Here is a 27,344-nt window from a genome sequence, read left to right on the forward strand (position 1 = left end):
TTTGAGTCCTGCATGGGGCTCTGTGCTGACAGCCCAGATCCTAGAGCTGCTTCAGATTCTGTGTCTCCCTCTCTTTCTGCTCCTCCCCCGCTCACGCTGTCTCTCTGTCTCTCAAAAAAGAATAAACATTACAAAAAATAATAACCCAAATATGACTCTATTTGACTATATGCAGTTATCTATAGTCAACATGACTATAGATAAATAGGTTTATTCATACAGGGTAACACTATACAGCTATAAAGGTATTAAACTACTGCAACAACATGGATGACTCACACAAAGAGTGTTGGGTAAAAGAAGCCAGATCGAATAAAAAACCCCAAAACCGAACCATTCTATAGGATTTCATTCATATTAAATAAGTTAAAACAACAACAACAAAAATAGGCACAGATGGGAAAGAGACATATAGTGAGAACACTGCTGGGGGCGGGGAAAGGAGCTTTTGGATCCTGGCAACATTCTATTTCTTGACTTGATTCATTAAAAGCTGTGAAACTGCATTTATGTACTTTTTCCCAAGTGTTGTATTTCATAGTAAAAAAGTTGAAAACAAAAGAGCAGGGCACTTCAGGAAAGGGAAAGGACATCAGCAACGGGGGAAAAAAAAGGAAAACAAATGTAAGGTATGTCTGGGCAAACTACATTGATATACAGTCAAGCAGAGTGATCTTATAAAGGAATGGTCAGAGAGAAGTCTAGAAAACTGGAATAGATTGTAATCCATTTTATCCTGATAAAAGACTACTGAGAGTTTTAAATGGAGATTATATCTGGATCAAAACAATATTTTAGGAATATCAATCTTACAATGATGTGTGGGTTGTGACAAGATGAATGGCATGGGCATCTGTGGGTAAGAGGAATGGGGAAAGGATCAATCAAAAATGAACTTGAGGTTCTACACTAAGGTGGCTGTGAGAAAAGTGGTATCACTAACAGAAAAAAAGTAACAGCTGAGTGAGGGACAAAATCAATGGCTTTAGTTTGTTTTTTTAAATTTGTTTTCTTAATGTTTATTTATTTTTGAGACAGAGAGAGACAGATCATGAACGGGGGAGGATCAGAGAGAGAGGGAGACACAGACTCTGAAGCAGGCTCCAGGCTCTGAGCTGTCAGCACAGCCTGACGCAGGGCTCGAGCTCACAGACCCTGAGATCATGACTGGAGCCAAATCTGCAACATATGGAAGAGCTGAAGCTATGGCAATAGGCTACAACTCTAAGGAGGAAGGGGATGTGTAGAGAAGCAACGGCAGGATAAAACTGAGACACAGGGGAAGGTAAGAAGTTTATGGAAGGAAAGTGAGATGACTTGATCAAAGAAGACATAGGTGGAATAATCCATGATTAAGAGAAAGATAAGAAACAAAAGCGTTTCATAAACAAGAGAGTATTGTCAAATGCAATGCAGGTCAAAACGTGTGAGAAAGAAGAAAAGGCTCAAAGGTTACCAACTAATGAGATTTTGGGTAAACTGGTTAGAACAAAAATCATTCTGAATTAAAAACAAGTGAGTGGTGGGGCTGGCTCAGTTGGAAGAGCATGTGACTCCTGATCTCAAGGTTTTAAGTTTGAGTCTCACTTTGAGTGCAGAGATTATTTAAAAAATAAAATCTTAAAAAAATAGGTGAGTGGTGAAGAAATAAAATCAGCAGTGTTTTATTGAGTAGTGTCACTCCATTTAAGAGTGACAGAAAAACAGTTTATAGGAAGAAGCAACAGATTTTAAACAGATGTTTATTTTAACTGGGAGAGATGCATATGGATTTAAAAGAAGATAAACATAAGAACAAAGGCTTTTAAGAGGAGATTGAACTATAATTCAGGCATATGTTCAAAATAAAAACCTGCATGAAAAGTAAAAAAAAAAAAAAAAACTTAACATTAAAATTTTTCTTTTTAGTAAGAAAAAGATAAGTTACTTGGCCATGATCAGAAAAGTAAAGTGATTCGCCCAAGGTCACATAGTGAGTCAGTGACTACTTTTCCACTCACTACTTTTCCAAAGACAGACCTCCCATTATACCAAACTATTTCCTATAGGAGTAGGGGGCAGGAAAAGAAGGATGGAATATATCAAAACCGAACCCCAGTGTTACTGCTGCCTTTTTTCCCCAAACCAAAGAAACAACAGGAGTCGAAACAAAATCTACGAAACAAAAAACTAACTAGATGTATTCTTACCATCCTGTGAGTGATCACTTAGTATCTCCATATTAGCAACTAGTTCTACTTTAATTTGGTTAAATACAGATAAAAGCCTGTTACCAAAATTTCTCTTGCATTCACATCTCCACTCAGCCCTACTGTTACAAAAATACCTCTCCCACCCCAAGAAGGACATTTTACTCATTCCAAGGGTTCAGGTTACGCAAATTACAAATGGAAACTGATTCTTATCAAAACCTGCTTTTCAGACTGTGATGAAGGCCAGATTTAGGAAATGGAGAGTACAGCTGCTTACTTGACCAAAATTATACTGACAACTAAGGCAATCTGGAACTTGCCTGGCTAAAAAGTATTTAAAACAATTTCAACTGGATTACTGGTTCTAACTCCCCCGATGAGCTGCACATTCTAAATACGACTGATTGCACTCAGTTTCACAGGTCACAACCACCTGAAATGAAGTCCTTGAAACTGGGAACAGGTACCCTCAAAATTTCATCTGTAAACATAGAATTTAAACAGAAATGAGTGAAAATCATGAGAATCCTCCTCGACCCATATTCCTCCTCTACTGCACATACCACTATAAAAATCCATTTCCAGAGGCCACATATGGAGGATCTCAGAGGAGATTTTTTTTTTAAATGTTATCAGTTGAATGAAAACAAGTGAGCAGTTCACAAGATTGGCATGGACTAGGTGTTAGGAGTTATCCTTACAGGTCACTGAATAAAAGATGGGAAAGACAAAAAAGGGGGGGGGGGGGTGCCTGGCTGACTCAGTCTGTGGAGCATGCAACTCTTGAACTCAGGGTTGTGAGTTTGAGCCTTGTGCTGTGTGTAGCGCTAAGGGCTAAGGGGAGGGAGGGAGAGAGAAAGACAGAGAGAGAAAGAGAGAGAGAGAAATAAAGAAAAAGAAAGAAAAGAAAAGAGAAAAAAGAAAAAAGACAAGACACGACACAAGACAAGACAAGACAAGACAAGACAAGACAAGACAAGACAAGACAAGACAAGACAAGACAAGACAAGGGGCATCTGGGTGGCTCAGTCAGTTAAGCAGCAGATTTTGGCTCAGGTCATGATGTCATGGTTCGTGAGTTCGAGCCCCACATCAGGCTCTGTGCTGACAGCTCTCAGCCTGAAGCCTGCTTTGGATTCTGTGTCTCTTTCTTTCTGTCCCTCCCCTGCTCATACTCTGTCTCACTCTCTCTCAAAAATAAACATTAAAAAAAATAAATAAGAAAAACAAAAGACAAAAGAAAATGTTACTGTCATTAACTGCTTAGGCCTGAACACAAAGATGAAATTGTTCACAAATTACAATTAGCTGAAGCCACAGGAAATAAAAGAGTCCAGAGAAAATGCTACCCCATTACTCAACAGCTAGGGCCAAGAAAATAAGAATTCAGACCACAGTCCCTAATTCCTTCCTGTCACTCTCTTATATGTAGGAACCTTTGAATTAGGAATCAGGTTTTTATTTGTAGTGAAACAGTTTTCATATTCATGTCAATTTAGGTTTTCCAGTTGGAGATAAGACCCTGCAAATCTGTGGTTTGTCCTATTTGGATTGCTACTGGAAACTTTGAAGGGATCCCTTATTCATTTAGGGAAAAAAAAGAGTTGGTTGAGCCTGGGGAGTCTTCTCTGAAAAAAATATATAGATATTTCATTAGTAACTTGGATCCATGCACTATAGCTCTCAACAAGTATTTCTGAAATTGGAAGTATAAAGTAGACACTGATTCCCTATGTAATAATTATTACTTCCTCCTTCAAATCATCTCTTGACATTTATTCATTGAATAAATATTTGAGAGCTCCCCTGAGCTCTTCACATGTACCTCACCAAAGTGGAGGACACAAACATCAATCCCACAATTTCAATACAGAGCAGTCAACACTAAACTACAAAGAGAAGATATACTGGGCACAGAGAAATGAGTGATTCTAGAGCTAGATGAGGAAGCCAAAGGAAAGATTATCTAGAAGGTGTCACCTGAACTGGGCCTTAGAGCACAAGTATGTCAAAGGGAATTTCAGCCTGAGGGAACAGTGCAGGCAAGAGGCTTGCTGGCAGTAGGTATTTAAATGTATTTTAGGGGTGTGGTTGTCTGAGATAGAAGGAGGTGAGGAAGGCCTTGATGAATGCTAGAACTTGCAATTCCAGAGTCAGACTGACTTGGAGTCTTCTGTAGGGAGGCTACAGGAATGCATGAGATTGTCAGAAGGCAGTAGACGGTAAGAGAATAGAATATGTAATAGACATCTTTTGGGCTGTCTTCTCAGCTTACACCAATCCTCTTTTCTTTGAGAACAGCCACTGCCCTGGCCTGTAAGGCACCAAGTTTGCACTGCTAGATAAGCTGACTAGAAGAGGTAATGGCTACCGCTAACTGGACTGAAAAAAGACAATGGCCCAAGTTGGTTCAATGAAATTTTCTGTTCCTAAGACTTTATAATGGAGACAAATGGATTGCTAGCTTCTGACGGAACTGTAAATGTGACCAGTGAGATGGTCTTGTTCTAGAAAAGGAGAGGATGCTCATCTCTGGTAGTGGTGGCGATGAGGGGTGGGGATAAAGTGAATCGGAAGTGCTATACCTCATGGTTTATAAGGGTTGCCAGTAGTTGCTATGACTCCTGAAACTTAAATATGTAATAGAAACATACTGGTCTCAATTCAATCTCAATCCAATCTGAACAAGCCTGCTTTCCCCCTTTTTTCACCAAGAGTTTTATAGCCTTTGGAGTTTAATACCACTAGTCCCAACAAGTGACTAACTGCATACTTACATGATTTCCAGTCCCCTTATCATACTGATCATCTGCCTTTCCCTCTGGACATGTGCCTGCTTGTAAGGATCATATGAAAATAAATTGCTCAGAATCTACTGTGGCTTGGGGCACCTGGCTGGTTCAAGTCAGCAGAGCATGCAACTCCTGATCTCGAGCCTGTAAGTTCAAGCCCCGCACTGGATGTAGAGAGTACTTAAAAATAAAATAATAAAAAAGAATCTACTGTTGCTTGATGAGTCCAGAGCAGAGAGGGAGTCTATTCTTCCTATTCCCTTTTGTATACCAGGTTTTGGGTTTTTTTTCTAAAGACTTAAAAAAATTTTTAAGTAATCTCTATACCCAACATGGGGCTTGAACTCACAACCCCAAGATCAAGAGTTGTATAATCCACTGACTGAGCCTAGGCATCCCTACTGTATTTTTAATTAACATAAATCCGGTTTATCACCTTTAAGGCAGGTGTAATGTATTTGTGAAAGTATACACTATACTGCGTAAAAGATAATGGATTATGGGGCGCCTGGGTGGCTCAGTCAGTTGGGCGGCAACTTCAGCTCAGGTCACGATCTCGCGGTCTGTGAGTTCGAGCCCCGCGTCGGGCTCTGGGCTGATGGCTCAGAGCCTGGAGCCTGCTTCCGATTCTGTGTCTCCCTCTCTCTCTGCCCCTGCCCCGTTCATGCTCTGTCTCTCTCTGTCTCAAAAATAAATAAACGTTAAAAAAAAAATTTTTTTTAATAAAAAATAAAAAAAAGATAATGGATTACTATTATTGATCAATACTTAGTGTATACAAATACAAACTCAGATCCCCTAAGCTTTTTTTCATGTTTGCTGCTAGGCAGCCTCATTCACAACCTGTAATGATAAGCTTAGGCCTTGGCACCAAATACAAGATTTCGTTTATTGCTTTGTCTGAGTCGCCCTGATGTTCCTGACTGTTTAGATGGTATGAGCTTTCCCTCCTAGCTTTGGATCATCAATAGAAGCCGATGACCCACATTCTATATCTGTACTTCCAGCTTTTATACAAAATTGGTAGGATGAAGCTAGGCTTATGACCTCAGGCTGGTCATTTCTCTACACATTAAAAAGTAATATAGTAAGTACAGTAATTTTTATATCAAAATTTATATTTTAGCTCTGGTTTCATATTTATACTCGCCTCCCCCAGTTTTACTGAGATGTAACTGACATACAAGCACTGTATAAGTTTAAAGTGCACAGCATAATGACCTCACTTACATATACTGTGAAATAATTACCACAAAACACCGTGATTAAGAGGAGAAGCCATGAAGTCAAACTGTCTGAATTAAAATCTCAGCTTTTACATTTATTAAATGTATGGTCATATTGCTTCAGTTCTCTCATCTATAAAATGAGGATAATGATAGTACTTATATCACTAGGTTTCTGTGAGGATTGAGTTAGAACAGAGTTAATATATACAAAGTTCCTGGCACATAGTAAATGCTCAATAGGGGCAACTGGCTGGCTTAGTTGGTAGAGCATGCAACTCTTGATCTCGGGGTTGTAAGTTCAAGCTCCACGTATAAAAATTACATTAAAAAATTAAATCTTTGTTTATTAAAAAAACATTTTTTTAAACGTTCATTTATTTTTGAGAGAGAGAGAGTGTGTGAGAGGTGGAGGGGCAGAGAGAGAGGGAGACACAGAATCTGAAGCAGGCTCCAGGTTCTGAGCTGTCAGCACGAAGCCTGATGCAGGGCTCGAACCCACAAACTGTGAGATCATGACCTAAGCCGAAGTCAGATGCTTAACCGACTGAGCCACCCAGGTGCCCCCTCCCAAAATTAAATCTTTAAAATGAAACAAAAAAAGGTCAATAAATGTAAGCTGGTATTATTACTATTATCATATCATCACCATTTTGTCTCAGGATATTTATCAGTAAAATGAGGACAGTGATTCCTCCTGAAAAGTTCCTACAAGGACTATATAGGAATGTAAAACAAAGTGCCATATGTATATATTCTAAAGCTCAGGGTGCCTACGAAGAAGGATCGTAATTCACCTGAGTGATGTCTAACTCTGGCATGCCTGAGGCCTACTGGGTTTGCCTATCAATCAGGTATTGATATAGTAGCTTCACATATCTGGCTTTCTTCAGCAGCTTGATTGCTCCCCTTCACATCTATCTAAGTTTTGGAGATTACTGCTTGGGTTAGAGAACCAAAAATTTATTTATTTATTTATTTTTAATTTTTTTTTTTTCAATGTTTTTTATTTATTTTTGGGACAGAGAGAGACAGAGCATGAATGGGGGAGGGGCAGAGAGAGAGGGAGACACAGAATCGGAAACAGGCTCCAGGCTCTGAGCCATCAGCCCAGAGCCCGACGCGGGGCTCGAACTCACAGACCGCGAGATCGTGACCTGGCTGAAGTCGGACGCTTAACCGACTGCGCCACCCAGGCGCCCCCAAAAATTTATTTATTGAGCTTTTGTAGTGAATTATCTTTGCAGTTATTTTGTTTTTATGTTTTATTTTTGCTGTAATTATAAAGTCAAAAGAAAACGCTACCCCGCTTTGCATCCTAGCTAGTCACTATTTTAGCTGTGTGATCATCTCTCTGAGCTTGTTTCCTTATCTATAAAGATAAAAATATTCATCTTACAGAACTGCTGTGAAAATGAAGCGATTAAAATATGTAATAGGCCTGTAGAGTACTAGAAATGAAGATACGGATCAACAAATGTAGTTGCTTTTTATTATGCTATGGTTATTATTTCTCCACCCAGATGCCACAGCTCTTTTTAGAAATATCTTCCATGGGTGTCTGGCTGGCTCAGAGCATGCAACTCTATCTCAAGGTTGTAAATTCAAGCCCCATATTGGGAACAGAGATTACTTAAAAATAAAACCCTGGGTACAAAACAGATGAACAAAAGGGAAGGGAAGCAAAAATAATATAAAAACAGAGAGGGAGACAAAGCTTAAGAGACTCTTAAATACAGAGAACAAACTGAGGGTTGCTGGGAAGGTGTCAGTTGGGGGGATGGGCTAAATGGATGGGGGCAATAAGGAGGACACTTGTGGTAAGTGCTGGGTGTTATACGTGAGTGATGAATCACTAAATTCTATTCCTGAATCATTATTACACTATATATTAACTAACCTGGATTTAAATGGAATAAAATAAAAATAAAAATAAAAAAATAAGTAAAACACGGGGCAGCTGGGTGGCTCAGTCAGTTGGGTGTCCGACTTCAGCTCAGGTCATGGTCCCACAGCTCGTGAGTTCAAGCCCGGCGTCGGGCTCTGTGCTGACAGCTCAGAGCCTGGAGTCTTCTTCAGATTCTGTCTGTCTCTCTCTCTCTACCCTCCTCCACTCATGCTCTGTCTCTGTCTCAAAAATAAACAAACATTAAAAAAAATTTTTTTTTAATAAGTAAAACAAGCTGTAGGTAAAATCAATTTAAAAATATTAAATAAATAAATAAATAAATAAATAAATAAATAAATAAAATAAAATTAGGAAAAATATATACATATATATATATAAATAAAATTTTGGGGGCACCTGGGTGACTCAGTTGGCTGAGCATCTGACTTCATCTCTGGTCATGATCTCATGGTTCATGAGTTTGAGCCCTGCATCAGGCTCTCTGCTGTCAGCGCAGAGCCCACTTTGGATTCTATCCCTACCACTCCCCTCTGGCACCTCCCCCACTTGTGCATGCTTGCGCGTTCTCTCTCAAAAATAAATAAATGTGAAAAAAAAAAAGATTTTAAAAATGCGTTTTAGGGGTCCCTAGGTGGCTCAGTTGGTTAAGCATCCGACACTTGGTTTCAGTTCAAGTCATGATCTCACGGTTTCCTGATTTTGAGCCCCATTGTGCTGACACCACAGAGCCTGCTTGGGATTGTCTCTCCCCGCAACACACACACCCCACCTCACTCACCCTGTCTCTGTCTCTCCCAAAAATAAATAAACAAACTTGAAAAAAAAATGCATTTTAAAAATAAATAAATAAAATCTTGGGGCACCTGGGTGGCTCAGTCCGTTAAGTGTCTGACTTCAGCTCAGGTCATAGTATCACGGTAAGTTCAAGCCTCACATCCGACTCTCTGCTGTCAGTGTGGAGCCCCCTTCAGATCCCCTGTCCCCCTCTCTGCCCCTCCCCTGCTCACGTGCACTCTCTCAAAAATAAAGAGTGAAAAAATTTTAGCAATAAAATAAAATCTTTTAAAAATAAAGAAAGAAATATCTTCCATGCTTTTGAGTTTAATTTACAGGTCTCTGTTAGCAAGGTGAAAATACACATAGTGCAATTCTACCAAATGGTTAAGGCAGAGCTGCCAAAAATCTCTTTTAGGAAAGTGTGCATACACAAAATTGTCTTTGCATTCATTTCAAAGAGGCTCTTAGGGACTTCCATTATAGTGTAGCTTCCAACTGTTAAAATCTTGTGCTTCTACCGTCAAACACTGAATTAGAGACTGATCTGGCTACTGAAGGTTTCACCTATGAGGATATTACTGACTTTGAGAGTTGATGTGTTTTCTGTTATGCATATTACCATTTGTGACTTCTCTGATTATGTGATCCTGGACTTTGCAGTCGTTAAATTTCAAAGCCAGAGGGGGCTTGAGAAACACTAGTTCTGCAACCTAGAGGAACTGAGGCCCAGAAAATTAATTAGTGCATGTTTACATAAGTAACCTCTACGCTGTAGCTACCTCTGCATTTCATCTGGTTCAAAAAAAATTTTTTTTAACATTTATTTATTTTTGAGACAGGACAGACAGAGCACGAGCAGGGGAGGGGCAGAGAGAAAGGGAGACACAGAATAGGAAGCAGGCTCCAGGCTCTGAACTGTTAGTACAGAAACTGACGCAGGGCTCGAACTCTCAAGTTGTGAGATCATGACCTGAGCTGAAGTCGGATGCTTAGCCAACTGAGCTACCCAGGTGCCCCTCAACTAGTTTTTAAATGACCTATGTACAGGCACCTGGGTGGCTTAGTCGGTTGAGCATCTGACTCTTGATTTCAGCTTGGGTCATGGCCCCAGGGTCATGGGATCGAGCCCCATGTTGGGGCTCCATGCTCAGTGCAAAGCCTGCTTGAGATTCTCTCTCTCTCCCTCTGCCCCTCCCCTGCTCACATGTGCATTCACTCAGTCTCTCTGAAAAAAAGAGGGGGCGCATCTGGGTGGCTCATTTGGTTAAGCGTCTGACTTTGGCTCAGGTCATGATCTCACAGTTCATGAGTTCAAGCCCTGCGTCAGGCTCTGTGCTGACAGCTCAGAGCCTGGAGCTGCTTTAGATTCTGTGTCTCCCTCTCGCTCTACCCCTCCCCTGCTTGTGCTCTGTTTCTGTCTCTCTCTCAAAAATAAAAATAAACATTTAAAAAAACATATTAAAAAAAAATTAAAAAATTTTAATTATAAATAAATAACCTATGTATCTACAACGCTCAATGGCTATTATTCTAGATCACATGAATTTGCACACCACGCTTTCTATTCTAGTAAACTAGTAACTCTTTGCAGAAATTGGGAATACTGTGGAATCATCTTTAGTGTTAAAGTGTTCAAGGCAACTTTCTGAAATTTAAATATCAGAAATGAATATTAGATGGGCCTCAGAATTGCTATATAGTTTCACAGTGAAATCCTTAAAATATATATGTAAACTCTATGTGGACCAGCACTTTATCTGTCCTGATCACTGCAAGGGCCTATCCACGTAGGCTTATAAACTGAAAGTACTCAGGAATGTTTGCTGAATGAATGAAAGAAATTGGACAAGTATCTGAATTCTTTCCTTTTTCTAACACTTTTCTACCTTGGCTTTCAGAATACCATTCTCCAAGTTTTCCTACTTTCTCCCAGACTACTAGTTTCTCAATCTCTTTTACAGAATATCTTTGGAACTCCTGGATGTTGACATATCTTCAGGGGTTGATCCCCGGACATCCTTTCCACCAATATCCTCTCTTTAAAGGACTCAATCTTCCATTTATATTGTGACAATTCCCCTAACGTGCATCTTTAACCAAAAACCTCCCTTGAGTTCCAGACTTTGACATCTAAACTGCCTTATATTTAACACTCTATCTGGCTTTCTAACAGTCATCTCAAACTTACCGAACGTAATTCTAGATTCTATTCCTGTGTCCTATATCAACATGTTTCTTGGTAACATTCTCCATATTACTAACTGAAACCAATACCAATTAGTTGCTCAAGCCTAAAATCTAGGAGTCATTCCTTAATCCCTTTACTTTGTTTTATATTCCGTCATCCAAATCATCAACAAATCCTATCAATTCTCCCTCCAAAACAGATCTCAAATTTACTCTCCATCCCTAGTACTACTGACCCTAGTTTAAGCTACCATCATTTCTCACTTGGATGACCATTTGGTCTACTATTGGCCTCCCTACAATCCATTTTCTAACCCATCCCCAGTGTGGTAGGGGGTGGGAAGGGTCTTTTAAAAATCTGCTCAACCCACTTCAGATGAGCACAAGTCCTACTTCGGGCGAGCCCTGCTTCTCTCTCTCCTTCTCTCTGCCCCTCATGGGATTCTCTATCTCTCTGTCCCCTCACTAACTTGTGCACTCTCTTGCTCTCTCAAAAATAAATAAATAAATGAATTAATTAATTAAATGCTCAAAAAACCTTTTAAAATAAAAATAATATTTAAAAACAATCTGCTCAAAATGCTCTAATTACTTCCTTTTGCACTTCAAGTAAATTCCATTGCCCTATATGATCAAGCCCTATCCTAATTCTCTGACCTGATCTCATAATTCTACCCTTCCTCTACTCACTATGCCATATACTGGAAATAATCCTTTCTCATTGTCAAGAGAGCAATTTATATCTAGGGAGAGGATTACAGAGGGCTAAATCATAATATATCAATTCAACTGTTTAACATTCCTAAATCCCACAAGGCACTGCAGAATTGTGAGAAAAACCCACGTGTCATAAAGTACAGGTTGGCTATTAAAGAAAAAGGCTGAGCATTGTAAAAGATATGATGCATAAACTATGGTTTTAAGAATTGCCTGGAAGGGGCTCAGTCAGTTAAGGGTCCAACTCTTGATTTTGGCTCAGGTCATGATCTCACAGTTGGGAGAGAGCCTTGTGTCCGGCTCCATGTTGGGCGTGGAGTCTGCTTAAGATTCTCTCTCTCCTTCTGCCCCTCCCCTGCTCACACACATGCTTGCACATATTCTCTCTCAAAAAACTAAAAGTAAAAATTGCCTCAAAATATTAGCGAATGGCTTCCATAACTACTAACTGTATGCCCTTTCCATCTTTAGTAAGTAAAGAACTCTAAAAATTCAATGATAAGGATTAAAAAAAAAACAAAAGTAAAAGACTTGGACACTACATCAAAGAGGACATGTGACTGGTAAATAAGTATATGAAAAAATGTTCAACATCATTAGCCATTAGATAAATGAGATACCACTACATATTAGAATGGCTAAGTTTTTAAAATAATACCGAAAAAAAAAATTAGGGAGGGAGCCAAACCATAAGAGACTCTTAAAAACTGAGAATAAACTGAGGGTTGATGGGGGGTGGGAGGGAGGGGAAAGTGGGTGATGGACATTGAGGAGGGCACCTGTTGGGATGAGCACTGGGTGTTGTATGGAAACCAATTTGACAATAAATTTCATATATATATATATAAATAAATAAATAAATAAATAAATAAATAAATAAAATAATACCAAGTCATGATAAAAATCTAGAGCAACCAGAACTCTGGCACCTTTCAAATGAGAATGTAAAATGATACAACCACTATGGAAAACAGGCAGGTTCTTATAAAGTTAATTTTTTTAAATGTCTGTTTATATTTGAGAGAGAGAGAGAGAGAGAGAGAGAGAGAGAGAGAGAGAGAGATGGAGACAGAATCTGAAGCAGGCTCCAGGCTCGAGCTCGACACGAGGCTCAAACTCATAGACCTCGAGATCATGACCTGAGCCGAAGTCGGACGCTTTAACTGACTGAGCCACTCAGGAGCCCTGGTTCTTATGAAGTTAAATATATACTTAACCATATGACCCCCTCAAGTCTACTCTTAGTAATTTATCACAGAAAAATTATAACTTAGGTTCATACTTAAAACTTGTACATGAATATTTATAGTACCTCTATTCATAATCACCCCAAAGTAGATACCCAAATGTCCTTTAAAAGGTGAATGGATCAACAACCGTACAATGGAATACCATTCAGTAAAAAAAGAATCAACTATTGATAGAGGTTAACAACTTGGATGAATCTCAAAGGCATTATACTGGTGAAAGAAGCCAGCTTTAAAAGGTTACATATTATACACTTCCACTGTCAGGAAGATAAAAAATTAGAGTAACCGAGAACAGACCAGACCAGACCGTGGTAGCTAGGAGGTCAGGAGTAAGGTGAGGGTATGACCACATAGGGATAGTAGCATGAGGGAGTTTAGGGGGTTAAACTGTTCTGTATCTTGATTGTAGTGGTAGTTGATACAAATCTATATTCAGAGACTGTACACCAACTCAAGACTCCTCAATTTTACTGCATGTTAATTTTAAAATAAAATTGAAAATTTATAACATAAACAACTAATACTAAATACTACCAAAACCGCTATAATATTTTAGTCACTAATCATCAACTATTTCACCTAGATAGAAGTAAAACTACACGGACTACCTCAGTAAAAACATATACAGCTTTCCCTAGACAACTAAAAGAAACTCTTAGTCTTACCTAGTCAAAGAGTCTGGGTAAGATATTATTAGGACTCTATTTCTCCATTCATTAAAAAAATACAACAGACTCCATTTCTGTTTGGAACATTCCCACAGAGCACAGATGACCCTAGGCAGAGGGTATAACTGCTTAAAAGCATTTAACCAAACCCTTTCCCTCTAGAAGACCTGACAATTTGTAACAGGGTTAAGTAAGGCTATAGCATGCTCTCCCTAAATCCCAGCAGCAGTGGTGTCCAGGCTTCTAGCTTTGAGGCAGATCTGTGCTCCTTTCTAACAAAGTACTACATTAATCTCTTCAACATATCTGCAAAGGGAGGATTAAGAAGAATGTAAACAGGGCTCTCTTAGGCTCAACAGGGGTAGAGGAATCCATTCACAGACTAAAGCTCTCTCTAGGGCATCCCTTGCATCTAGAACCAACCAATTTTCCTGACCTATATGGGCCTTACTTATAACTCATCCCATACCCAGTCAGGTTGTTTTATATTGCTAGGCCTTTGCTCATGCTCCTCTTTTGGCCTGGGAGACCCTCCCTCCCTTTACTGGCCTGGCAAATGTCAACCAATCCCTCATGATGCCTTCCTGGTTGAAGTCTAACCTGATAGCCCAAACAGAAATGAGCACTCCTACCTCTGCAATAACCTCTGTACCCTCCAGGATTGCTATCATTGTTCCTCCAACACTTGTTGCACTTACCTATTTGTCTCTACTAGGCTATATGGTCCACAGAGCAGACAGAGATTCTTACTTTTTCTGCATCCCTAATGTATACCAAGCACAGAGCAAACACTAGTGAATGTCAGTTGAATGAACGAACAGTATAGCTTCCCTACTTGCAAATCAAAGTGCACAGTTTATAAGAACTCTAGATGACAAACTAGTGGGCCAGTTCAGACACCTTGTGCTAATGCTTAAAAGCTCAGTACTTAGCTCCCTAGGTCCCTGCCCAATTCTAAGGTCTTGGTTAAAGAGAGACCAATTAGCATGCTTTAAGTGAAACCATATGTTCTAGGAGAATGGAAAATGTAGTTGCCACATTTTCTTTTGCTTTACCAAAAGGAAATCTTCTGACCAGATTTAGCTTAATGGGCCCAGAACAGAGACATGTGCATTATTGGAGATTCTCATACTATTTGCCAAAAAGTGCTTTTATAACTACTTCCATGTGTAAAACAACGTTCAGAATAAGTGGTAGAATCTCTCTATATTTATCACTAAGACCAAAAATCATGAAACTTAAACAATGCATAAGCACTCCTTCTCACACCACACACACACAATTTTACTAATGTAGCCATCAGAACCAAACAGTTCTGCTCCCTGAGGCACTGAATCAATATTTTCATAAAACTAGCACTCCTTCCGCCTACTCCTCAAGACTCCCTAGACATTCATCATTCTCTTACTTTGGGGTAAGACTAATGGTTGGTAGAAATAAAGAACAAAGAAACGGAATTATTTTTCAGCATATGACATATGGTGACCTTTCTATATTAAACCTATTCTATGGTGGGTAGTTTTTCTCTATTATCAGACTGGCAACCTCATGGCAAGTATTTTAGTGTACATGATTCCAAAAGGCAGGTAGGCATGAAACCAAAGATACTGGTATCTGCCTATTCAAAAGGAACCTAGAATCCTAAGCAATTAGCAAGTATCTCATGGCAAAGTTAAAAAACAAAACCCATCAATGCATACGAGAGTGTGTGCATATACATACAGCCAAGACTTCCGTGACTAACACCTATTGGGTGCCAAACTTTTCACTTAACATACTCTTTCCACACTGACTCAAGTGCATGCATTGTGGGATTAAATGGCCACTGGGATGATATTTTTTTTCAATGTCCAAAATACGTATTTGCTGTATAGAGTGATTAATGAACTGTAATTGATATTTAATGTTACCCATAACTTATCCACTCCTTTGAAAAGCAAAGCTAGGTTGCTGTAGCCATTACTTTGAAAGAACATGCTGAAACCTCACAAAAGGAAAACATTTTTGCTAACAGTGAATAGGATGCAAACAGAGTAACAGTGTTTAGAGTATTTCCACACTTTTGCCAATTGCAATCCAGGACTCTAATTTTACTATGTTAAGAAAAATATCTGAATATTCTATTTTGGAACCATACATTTGGAAGAGCAAAGACGTTTCAAGAAATATGTAGCTAGCTTATTTTAAAAAAAAAAAAAAAAGCAAAAAAAAAAGCTAAAGAAATCCAGGGCCCCAAAGTGAAAACAAATCCTTCTACCAGTTTTGAATAATGTTTTTGCAGCCAATGTTCCTCCTCTCCCCGTAATTGTTAGTATCTGTTAAGAAACATTAACATTATTCCAAAAGGGGAGCTACAGTTCTAATTCACCTGTATTCCCAGGGTTTAGAATACAGTAAATGCTCAATGAATGTTGGCTACATAAGTTATAATTTTATACACAGAGATCAGAGTAATGAGCCACTAATACAAGCTCTCAACTCCTAGAAGGCAGGGAGACTGAAGATTCCAAAGTTAAATAGTGCAGTGATTAGCATGCTAACAGTATTCTCAACTTCACCAGCTCATGGTAAAGCTTCTAAGAAGGAGCTATTAAGTATGGCCATAGCCACTGTCTTGGCATCTATTTATCTACCAAACACATGGAAGGAGATGACTAACTTGACTATCCTTTCTTTCCTAACCATTACTTAATCTGCTCACTTAGAATCCATCCTCTCTTCTTTTTCTTCCAATCAACCAACTGTAAAAGACTCAGGGGGAAAAAAACCTGCAACTTTTGCAGAGACCCTCTCATTACTAATTATTTTTATTAGCTCAGGGATAGATTATTAGCATAGCAACTGGTTGTAAAGGAGAAGGCTCAGCAGCTTGTCTCACTAGTTGTACGGCATTTTCAAGGCTAAATTTCCAAAGGGCCCCTCCCTAAACGTTGCTCATTGAATGGAGGCATGGGGGAGGTGAGGGGCAGGCTTTCCTACTTGGAATATTAAATAGTACCAGCTACAGGCTCACCAAGAATCCTCTCCTTCCTAATCTCCCTAAACTTGCCATTCTTTCAAAACTCATTCCAATTTCAAGGCATGTTAAGCATGCGCTGGGCGCTGTGACAGAGGTTCTCTTATTTAATTCCTATAGCAACCCTGTGAGATTGGTTATTACTATCCCCTGTTGCACCTACGAGGAAATTGAGGCTCACAGAGGTCAAGTGACTTGGCCAAGTGACAGAATCAGGCTGCTGACATTCTCTTTACCCAACACTGGGAAGGCTACATAGCAAAGCAACAGATGCAACCAAGTTTTTATGAGCCATTTGGGCAACAGGGAATGAGTTCTTACCACACAGACCAAGGGATCTGCTCAGAGGCCATGGAAGCTGCAGCAGGTTTTATTTTTGTTTTTGTTTTTGTTTTGTTTTAACACCTAAAAATCCTATAGGAATTCTTCCAGGCCCCAATGACAATTCACAGAGGCCCACCAGTCAGTTGACTCCTGACCTTCCATGCTTCTCATCCTAATTAATGCAAGGTCCTTGGATGACAGTGTGAGCATCAAGACCTTGTTAGAGTTAGCAATGACCTTTACATCTATCAGGCTTTTCAAATATGTAAAACAGCTGTGCATCAGGAACGCCCCCAAATTCTCAACCTTGAAATAGGAGTAGATGCATTTTTCCTAATTATGGTGTTTTTACCAAGTCTTTGGGAAAGGGCTTTTCACGTGGCTAAAAAATATTTGAGGAGTGGCTTGTTTTTCAATTGCTCAAAAAACCACTGAGGCATGCAGAGAGAAGATCCTTAAAAACAAATGGATTTCATTGGTTTAAAAGGAAATCCCAGTAGCAGGGGAGACAGGGAAAACAAAATGATCTGAAAAAATCTGGAGGGGAAGAGAGAATATTTGGTTTCCATACTTATGCCTCTAATATCCTTTTGTTCTCCCACCTCATTGTATTAAGGATGCTAAATCAAACATGATTGCAGTGATGTTTGTGTGTGAAAATGACAAAGGCAATGGGATAAAATCCCAACCTCATCTTGAACCCTGAAGACTTTTATGGCTTTTCCTTCCCTAGGCCCTCCCCCTTAAAGCACATTAAAGACCACATTGTTCAAAGGGTCATGGTAGGTTTCATACCCCATTTTAATACAATGTAAACGGTAACTGAACTTCTAAGTTTTGTTAGTAATATTTGTGTATCTCAGGAAAATGTCCATTAAAAGAATTGATCCCTTGGTTTAAATTAAATATTAATGCAGAATTATAATGTATCAGAGAGGCAAAAACAATGATATCAAGGAGAGTCTGTGATGATTAACCTAGATTTTCTTTTAATACATCATTTTTCCCAGAATAAGGGTAGAGGTGAGGGATGGGTTAAAATATCCAGATGATCTTGTTAAGTGTCTATGTATTTTCTCAAGTCTCAAAAACTGTCCAGGTGAATATGTCAGGTCTCAACTCAAGAAGCATAAAATTACACTTGGGGCTCATTTCAACTGCAGGTCTTTCTCCCCACCCTATTCCATAGTGTATCTGCAAGTCACATTATGGACCCTAAGTTGGTTTATGCATTTATTCCTGAAAGATTTCAAATGGGGAGAAGGATATTAGAGTCTCTTTATGATTCCATTTTCCACAGCTGTTACCATCAGTTGTCACCAATACTTTGGGGGTTTAGTGGAAGAGAGGCGGCAATGACTCCATTACTCTTTCCAAGAGCCATAAAGAATTTGCATCATAAAAGCACCTACAGAACCACTGCCTTAGTCCTCTGAAAAAAGGATACAGTAAAACAGGAATGTTATAGGTGGGCTTAGGAAAGAAGAATTCAAAAGATGAAAATCTGGACGGGAGTAAAATTACAACATACTTGGTTGTGCTTTTAAAATCATAATTTCATTGGTGGAACTGCTCACTTTTCCAAGCTCAGGCATCTCTGTTCAATCAATACCCATATGATATTTGTAAAAGGTGGCATGATATCATGACTTCAATGCATTTTAAAATAAGACCTATGATTTTTGAAGATTTCTTGGCTATGAGTCTGGTTTAAATGATCTCAAAATAACACACTAAGAGCATCTGTTTAGTTCAGATGAAGTTTCAAGAGCCAATACCAGCTGCCAGGGGAGGGATTTCACACATGTGTTACTCAAATCCTAACCAAATTTTGTTTTTTTTCATTCCCTTAATGGTGCCTCCAACGCCAGTATGGTAAAGCAAACATTAGAATAAAAAAGAAAGAAGGAAGAAGGGGGGGGGTGGGGAGAAAAAGAAAGAGAAAGAAAAAAGATTACTCAATGCACTGATGCATGTGACTAAGACCAAAATGATCACCCTCTCCAATTCAATACAGTATTAGCATGAGGACAAAAGCCGTTTAAAAATCAATTTGGAGTTATTTCTAGTGGGGACTGCCTGATCCTAGCAAGCTGAGGAATGAGAATATTCCCAACATTAAAAGGGCACTCTTTAAAGTATTTTCTCCTTTAAGAGCAATCTGATTTTCACAAGGAATTCATTTGGTGGCATTGTTTTGGTTTTAGGTGTCTGTCCTGCCAGGCAGGGGCCATGCACAAGGGCTGCATCTATCTTGAAGTGTGCACAATGGCCTCTCTTGCGGCTCACTCTCTGTTATTGATCCTTACAGATGCTCCAAGGCCCTTCCCCCACCTTTCTCCAAATCCCAACCCCCCATTCTGAAAGATAGCTTAAGAAATAAGACTTCCTGCCTAGCGACTGGCAGGGCTGAAAGACCAGATTGTATGACTCCACAGATCAGGCCTGCCACAGTGAAAGCTTGAATAGAGTTAACCCTCTGTGAACTAAAACAAAACATTTGTATGCCCAGCTGTGACAAAGGTTAATTTAAATGGACAAGGGCCCAATATCTAAAGCCAGGCAACACTTTTTTACAGTAGCATTTTCACTGCACTCTTTTGTAAGTAGTCTGATTTTGCTTTTTAAGCTTCCAAAGATCTCCTTCAGCTGGGATAATTCATTTTGCTTTGCTAGAATTTTATATGGAAGACTCAGGTGGAAATTTTAAAATTCACTTCCTTGTTTTATAGAAGTCCTTGTTTTAGTACCATAAATTATTTTCTGTCATTGAAAGCCAAGAAAATCAAAGTTTCAATACTTAATTAAATTAGAACTGAGAACTTTCTCTTCAAATCTTTTTTCTCTCTCAGAACTTGTGGACTATATGACACTAAGAGATTCAAGCTGGCTGGAAAAATATCCAAATCCTCCAGAGCTATCCTTTCCAAACTTACGTAACCACAGCTCTGGTATCTCTGCCTATACTTAAACTCCTATTCCAATGGATCCACAGCAAATCTTACTTCTTAAATGACTCCTTTCTGGAAAAGCTAGTATACCCAGGTTAAAGGAATTTCTGTGAATATTGGGGGAAGAAGAGGAAGCTGTTCAAAATGAAAAAATAATAGGTCTTGCATATAACTGATAATTTCAACAAATTTTGTTGTTTCTGCTAATATACATTAAAAACCAATAAAGGTAATAATTCTGGCATATATGGTGCTGGGAAAGAACGCAGAGGGAGTATTACTATAAAGAATAATGTTGTTTGGGAGGAAGTCGGTCCCACTTCCCCAGTTTGTCCATCTTCAGAGTGAGAATGAAACTGCAAAGCTGCCCGTGGCAGATGTTAGCCATGCTGCAAGGGGCTAGGAAGCTTTCCTAGGACTATCTATTTCATTAGTTAATATCCCAGAAATTTACCAACTACCTCAAATCTGAAACCCTTTTGGCTATAGCTCAACAGAGCTTGCCTACAAGAAACCAAACTTTTGGCAAACTCTTAGACTCTATAAACACAGCAAACAAACAGAGCAAATCTTTAATACCAAGAGTCATCTTCTAGCTTTTTCTTTAGCTGTGTATGAATTTTCTGGCCCAAATAATAAAGTTTTGGGGCACTGGGGTTTTTCACACAAGTAGGAGCCAATCTCTGAATACACAAATTGCAATACTTACTAGTTGCTATAATGAAACAGAGAGAGAGAGAGAGAGAGAGAGAGAGAGAATAATGAATTTACCCATTTTAAAAACACCCTACTTAAAAAGAAATTAGCAGTGGCTTAGTCTTATACCCCAAACCGTAAAGTATCTAAGTTCCCCCAAAGGAAATGAGGCTACCTTATCAACGGCCTCATGACCCCAATACTATCTATAATTAACAGTACTAAATAAGGCTTTCACAGATGGTGAACTGGATTAAGGAATTTAAAATATAAACAAATTCTGTCAAGAGGTAAGCAGAACAATTTTTTAAAATGTAAACTTTATGTAAGGATTGTGATGAAAAGTGAAGTTTACAATTTTTTTCAAGTCACTGTAAAATTTAAATCCAGTTTTTTTCTTTTTTTTCCCCCCGCTCTCTTAAAATCATCAACCACAACAATTAATTTACTGTATTTCTCCCTCGCTCTTCTACATTCCAAAACATTTATACCCAATTGCAATGTATATGAAAACTTATTGGCTGAATTTTGCCAAGACACAAAAAAGGACTGGACTGCCTCCCACCTCCATCAAGGGTACTATTTGTTCTAAACCTTCAAAGAAAATTTCTAAACCTCAGATTTGGGCCCAAACTTAAACAGTCAATTCCCTTACCTTCCCATGTCTCCATTTCATGCTTCTCGGAGTCTGTTGAGAAGTTCTATCGCAGCCATGAAGAAACAGAGATTACGGGACAAGTCCAGCTTGATGACCACCCTTCCGACACTTGGCCAATTTCTCTCTCTTAGCTGGGACTACGACAGTCATCCTCACAGGTCAGTTTACAAGCCAGTCATGTGATTAGAAAGTTCAGGCGCTAAGGTCACAACGTGTATGGAGTTCGTTTATTACCAAAGGTTATCTAAGTGGAACTGATAGACTTATTTTCTTTAGTTAACAACACTGCCTAGCACGTCTCCCTGAAAAGTATTGTGGAACATTTAATAGGAAATACTCCTCTGGACTTCTTTAAACTGTGATCTTAAAATTAAAAGGCAGCCTTTTAGAAGACTTAGTTTTCATTTAATTTAAAAGGGTTCTAATACCTGGCATTTTTTCTCCTTTTCCTTTCAAGAGCTATTCTATACTATATTTTCCTATATTCGGGATTAGAAATTTTAGAAAGTTGAAATATTTGGCACAAGGAAAACACAAAACAAAAACTCCATGTTATGCATGTATTGGGTTGAAGGGGGAGGGTAAGACTGGGATTCCCTGCTTTTTGTCATTATAATAAACAATGACAAGGCAAATTCTTCTGAGAAAATTAAAACACGGAACTCTGATATCTGCAGGGTTCACTTTAATTCTGGCCCTTAATTTCCATGCTCTGGTTATATACATTCATGTCAAAATGTGAAGAAAGAAAACTAGGTCTGCAAAATCCTTTTAGAATGCACAAAGGTTAGAAATATCATTCCCTGCCCCCAGCCCAAAGCTTAAATCTTTAAAGCAAGCTTCATTCCTTAAAACTCCTAAGATCTTAAGCAATCTTACGCTATGCCTCCCTGATGGTGAACCATACTAGTCACACACAGGGGAGTGTGTTTATGCATATACGCGCTCAAACCTTGCCACAGAGCCACAGAGGCTGCCAAATCTGAGCCATATGCTAATGACAGATGATGTCAAACATTCAGCTATCCATTGAGATGCCAGGAAACAAAAACAGAGAAGCTCCTCAAAGAAGGTGGGATGATCTAAAGACAGACAGATTCCCAGTGATAAATGCTTTTTAACCATGCAAAATTGTTGCATCCTATGAAATCTCCCTTTCTCCTTAGCCTAGCCTTGGGAATAACTTAAGGCTAGGTACATTTTATAGCAGTGTTCCAGAAAAAAGAGGAGACCCTCCTTGGTGTGGGAGTGGAGTCTGTCACTTGGCAGCCATATAACAGAAGGGCAAATATTGCTACTACTGTTACTAAGAGGGCTTCTCCAACTAAAAGAGACCATTGGGGTTATCTTACAAAGTAGGGCCTAAAGAAAAAGTGACCAATGATTTAGAGAAGAAAAAGGTTATAATTTATCTGCCTAAAAATAAATGTTCTGCTATTACCACCACATACCTCACCCCAACAGAAACACATCAACCAGTTTCCCCACTCCCAGTCTTATAGGAAATTAATAGAGATTTTCTTCTCAGTCTCTGTGGAACTTAACGCAGCTCTCATAATTTTAGTAAAGTGACTATAAAAAGAATGACAGGGGAAAGCTGAATAAGGGGAAAGTGTACCAGCAATTCAATTGGGAACACTCCTTCAAAGGACAGGTCTCTGTCTCCCTGAAGAATACAGGTATATCTAAAACTCAGCACCTGCATACAAGAGAGGGGTAGTAAGCATCTTTGCTTTCACTGCACCAACCTTTGAAGACATGACAAAATGGGAAGTTATCAGTCCGGCTCCCAGGATCAAGAGTGAAGCAGTGCCTTTGATTTTTAAGGGTAAGGCTTAGCAATAATCCTTAATATACTCATAAGCCCAGGAACAAATCTTTTTTTTTTTTTTTTTTAACGTTTATTTATTTTTGAGACACAGAGAGACAGAGCATGAGTGGGGGAGGGGCAGAGAGAGAGGGAGACTCAGAATCTGAAACAGGCTCCGGGCTCTGAGCTGTCAGCACAGAGCCCGACGCAGGCCTCTAACTCACGGACCATGAGATCATGACCTGAGCTGAAGTCGGACGCCCAACCGACCGAGCCACCCAGGCGCCCCAGGAACAAATCTTTAACATAGTTTAAGAAGATGGGTTAATCTTAATCTTTGGATACAGAGTCATATTCTTCAACATCCTCAGTCCTATAGGGTTTTTTTTTTTTTTTTAAGTCCTTTATAGGTTCTTTAAAAAAAATGTTTTTTTTAATTGTTTTAATGTTTATCTATTTTTGAGAGAAAGAGACAGAGTACCAGCGGGGGTTGGGGGGGCAGGGAGAGATGGAGACACAGAATCTGAAGCAGGCTCCAAGTTCTGAGCTGTCAGCAGAGAGCATGACACGGGGCTCAAACCCATGAGCCATGAGATCATGACCAGAGCCGAAGTTGGATGCTCAACCGACTGAGCCACCCAGGTGCCCCTAAAGTCCTTTATAGGTTCTACAGGGAGGAAGGGGAAAGAGAACATGAACATACATCTCATTTACCATGTGAATGCAAAAGACAAACTGTAAATCTTAATTAAGGGTCCCAGTAAGATTGTTACAAACCATTGTAAGTAAGAAAAATCATTTAAAGAGATTAAAAGGATTCCTAGAATTTATGAATGGGAAGGAGAAAAAAGAAAATAAGACATCAGCAACATTTTTACTAATACTAGCTTTGTAATATAGAAAAAAGTAGATGAACAAAATTCTACATCTAACCATTTACATACTACATATCTAACAATTTAAAAGCCGAGTCTAAATTGTGAATGGCAGAACCTTAGTTAATCTTGCAAGAGACTGGTTCCACTTTCATTTTATAAATGAGGAAACTGAGGCCCAATGAAAGGAAGAGGCAAGAGTCATCAGACCAACAAAGACCAGAACCAAGTATCTTAGTCCCTTATTTCTTCCATTATGCCACAGATCTTGAATAAAAGAAACAAACCCTCTCGGATGTTACTATTCAACATTATTTCCTATCTGTTTATTCAAATGGCAGCTTTCAGAGAAGACTGTAGATCTGAAGCTAAAGAGAGGTATCAAGATGTAATACTTGGTCCTTCAAGTAAAACAAAGAGAGCAATTCTAGTGGCCAATCACTGGAGTTATTTCAGCCTTATCTTTAATAAGTTTCAATGAAAGTCTGATGTAGAGTGAAAGCCATATGACCACTGTGATGGAGGAGGACTAGTTAGAAAACCTCTATCCATTTCAGAAAATAAGTATGCAGGGGCGCCTGGGTGGCGCAGTCGGTTAAGCGTCCGACTTCAGCCAGGTCACGATCTTGCGGTCTGTGAGTTCGAGCCCCGCGTCAGGCTCTGGGCTGATGGCTCGGAGCCTGGAGCCTGTTTCCGATTCTGTGTCTCCCTCTCTCTCTGCCCCTCCCCCGTTCATGCTCTGTCTCTCTCTGTCCCAAAAATAAAATAAAAACGTTGAAAAAAAATTAAAAAAAAAAATAAGTATGCAGAAAATATTTTAAATTCCTTTTTAACCTTGCAAACAACAAAAAACAAGAGCCCAAGGTCTTAGGTTGTCATCTGTCAGATCTTTTAATACAAACATTCCCTATGGCAAAGGGAAGAGCTGAATTCAACTGAACAGGAATAATGAAACACAGCCAGGTGAAATCCATACTACCTAAGACTAACGAGCAAACCTCCTGAATATAGAACAAGAACAACAGAGAACATACTTAGATATGATTTCCAGTTTTGCCTTTTCTCCTGGAGTGGAGAGGGGAATTCATAGTTCAGGAAACAAGAAACAAACAAAAAACACCCCTCAAAGTTGGAAACTAAAAATATTCTAGAAGTGGGTTTTTCATTCAATTCTACAAACATTCATTGAGTATCTCCTATAAGCTAGGCACCAGGCTGCCTGAGATGACTCAAATTAATATTATGTGATCCTTGCCCTAGAGGTACTCACCACCTGCTGACTTCTCCAGCTTCATTTTCTACCACTCCACACTAACCTACTTGTAGTACAAATACTAAACAGATAACCAACAATAGGATGTTATGAGTAGTGTAACAGGTGGGTACTAAGTGTTAAGGAAACAAAAAGAATGGATAATTCATTAGATTGGAGCCTGATGCCACAGAGAGGGCCTTACATTTGAGCTGAACCTTGTAGTTCTGTAAGCAGACAGATAGGAAAGATATTTCAGGACTTGAAGGAACGGGTAGAGCCAGGTAGATCCCAAAAGACTTTTTAATGCCTTTGCTATCAAGTCAGGAATGAGGGGTACCTGGGTGGCTCAGCTGGTTGAGTGTCCAACTCTTTATTTCAGCTCAGGTCATGATTCCCAGGGTTGTGGGATCGAGCCCCACATCAGGCTCTGTGCTGATGGTGTGGAGTCTGCTTGGGATTCTTGCTCTCTCCTCTGTCCCTCCCCCACTTTCTCTCTCTCTCAAAATAAATAAACTTAAAAAGAAAGTAAACAAACAAAAATCCAGAATGAAATCTGTATGCAGAAGAGTAACGTAACTGGCTTAAGGAAGAAAAGACTATAGGGTGTGATTTTAAAATTGCCTTATATAGGGGCGCCTGGGTGGCTCAGTCGGTTGAGTGTCCGACTTCGGCTCAGGTCATGATCTCGCAGTCTGTGAGTTCAAGCCCATGTCGGGCTCTGTGCTCACGGCTCAGAGCCTGGATCCTGCTTCGGATTCTGTGTCTCCCTCTCTCTCTGCCCCTCCCCTGCTCATGCTCGCTCTCTCGCTCGCTCTCTCTCTCTCTCTCTCTCTCTCTCTCTCTCTCTCTCTGTCAAAAATAAATAAAAATTAAAAGAAAAAAAATTTTTTTAATTGCCTTATATATAACAACCCAATGCAATGTATGTACCTTATTTGGATCCTAATTTGCAAAAATCAACTAAGGAAAGACATTTTTGAAACAAGGCAATTTAAATATGGGTATGGTATTTAATTGGATCAGTTTCCCACCAACAAACTGAAGAATCTGGAAAGAGTAAGCCATCCCTCCATTTAAAAAAAATCTCCTTAATTCTCCAGGCAAGACTCTGTGTGTAAAATTTTTTGATTTATTTTTAAATGCTTTATTTATTTTTGAGAAAGCATGAGCGGGGGAGGGGCGGGGCGGTGGGGACAGAGAATCCAAAGCAGGCTCTGTATTGACAACTGTGAGCCCAATGTGGGACTCAAACTCATGAACTGTGAGATCATGACCTGGGCTAAAGTCAGACGCTCAACCATCTGAGCCATCCAGATGCCCGTGTGTAAAATTTTAAAGTATCACAATTTAAAAAAGATTATAGTATGAGACTTACTCATCCTATATTGCGCCCCTGCCTGTTTATCTTCTTCACAATTAAGACCCAGACCAGACCAGAGATTAATGGAAATAAGTACTGTGGCTCTGAATATTACAACAGCTCAAACTATTATTAAGCCACATGTGTAAATGAAAGAAAAAAAATATTTAAGTAGTAAAAATAAGATTTAGGGACACAGCAAATGGACAGAGAACCTTTCTCCTTTGGTGCCCCTAAAAAGGAAAAGTACTTGAAGCCCAATAGTTTTCAGACTCTGGTTTCAGCCCTGACTTTTTGAAGTTGCTTCATTTTCCATCATCCATCCATCCATCTGCCTAACCCAGAGGGGGGTGTGGGGGGATCAGATAATACAAGAGGTTTCTGCCAATAAGTAATTAAGTTATATGTAAGTGAGGAATCTGGACAAAGGCCTGTAAAATACCCCACGCCCCCCCCCCCCCCCCCAAGCCACCAGTAACTGTAGCATATGTCACTGTGCCCATCAATGGCTTCCAGGCACTGCAGAATAAAGGTCCACATCCTTTACTAATCCAGCCCCTGCTGATTTCTCTAGCTTCATCTACCACCACTCTGTAAGCATCCATCACCAACTATACTGAATCACTTGTAGTGCAAGTATGCTAAACTATTCCATTTGCCTGGAACAACTCTTCTCACTAC

General features: G+C 39.3%; 1 protein-coding gene across 3 annotated transcripts in view; it reads right to left on the reverse strand.

The window, feature by feature from the left end:
- Window positions 1-27,344, reverse strand: part of NR6A1 (nuclear receptor subfamily 6 group A member 1) — a 233,972-nt gene that overhangs the window by 52,313 nt on the left and 154,315 nt on the right. Inside the window, exon 1 of one of the 3 annotated variants that reach the window (XM_043566902.1) lies at window positions 21,361-22,361. The exons of the other annotated variants lie outside the window; for them this stretch is intronic. Within the exon in view, the coding sequence (XP_043422837.1) occupies window positions 21,361-21,376 (16 nt within the window). The 5' untranslated portion in view covers window positions 21,377-22,361. Of the gene's footprint in view, window positions 1-21,360; window positions 22,362-27,344 lie in introns of those variants that run through there. 3 annotated transcript variants of the gene reach the window in all.

This window comes from Prionailurus bengalensis, chromosome D4, assembly GCF_016509475.1.
Source record: "Prionailurus bengalensis isolate Pbe53 chromosome D4, Fcat_Pben_1.1_paternal_pri, whole genome shotgun sequence".
NCBI lineage: Eukaryota > Metazoa > Chordata > Mammalia > Carnivora > Felidae > Prionailurus > Prionailurus bengalensis.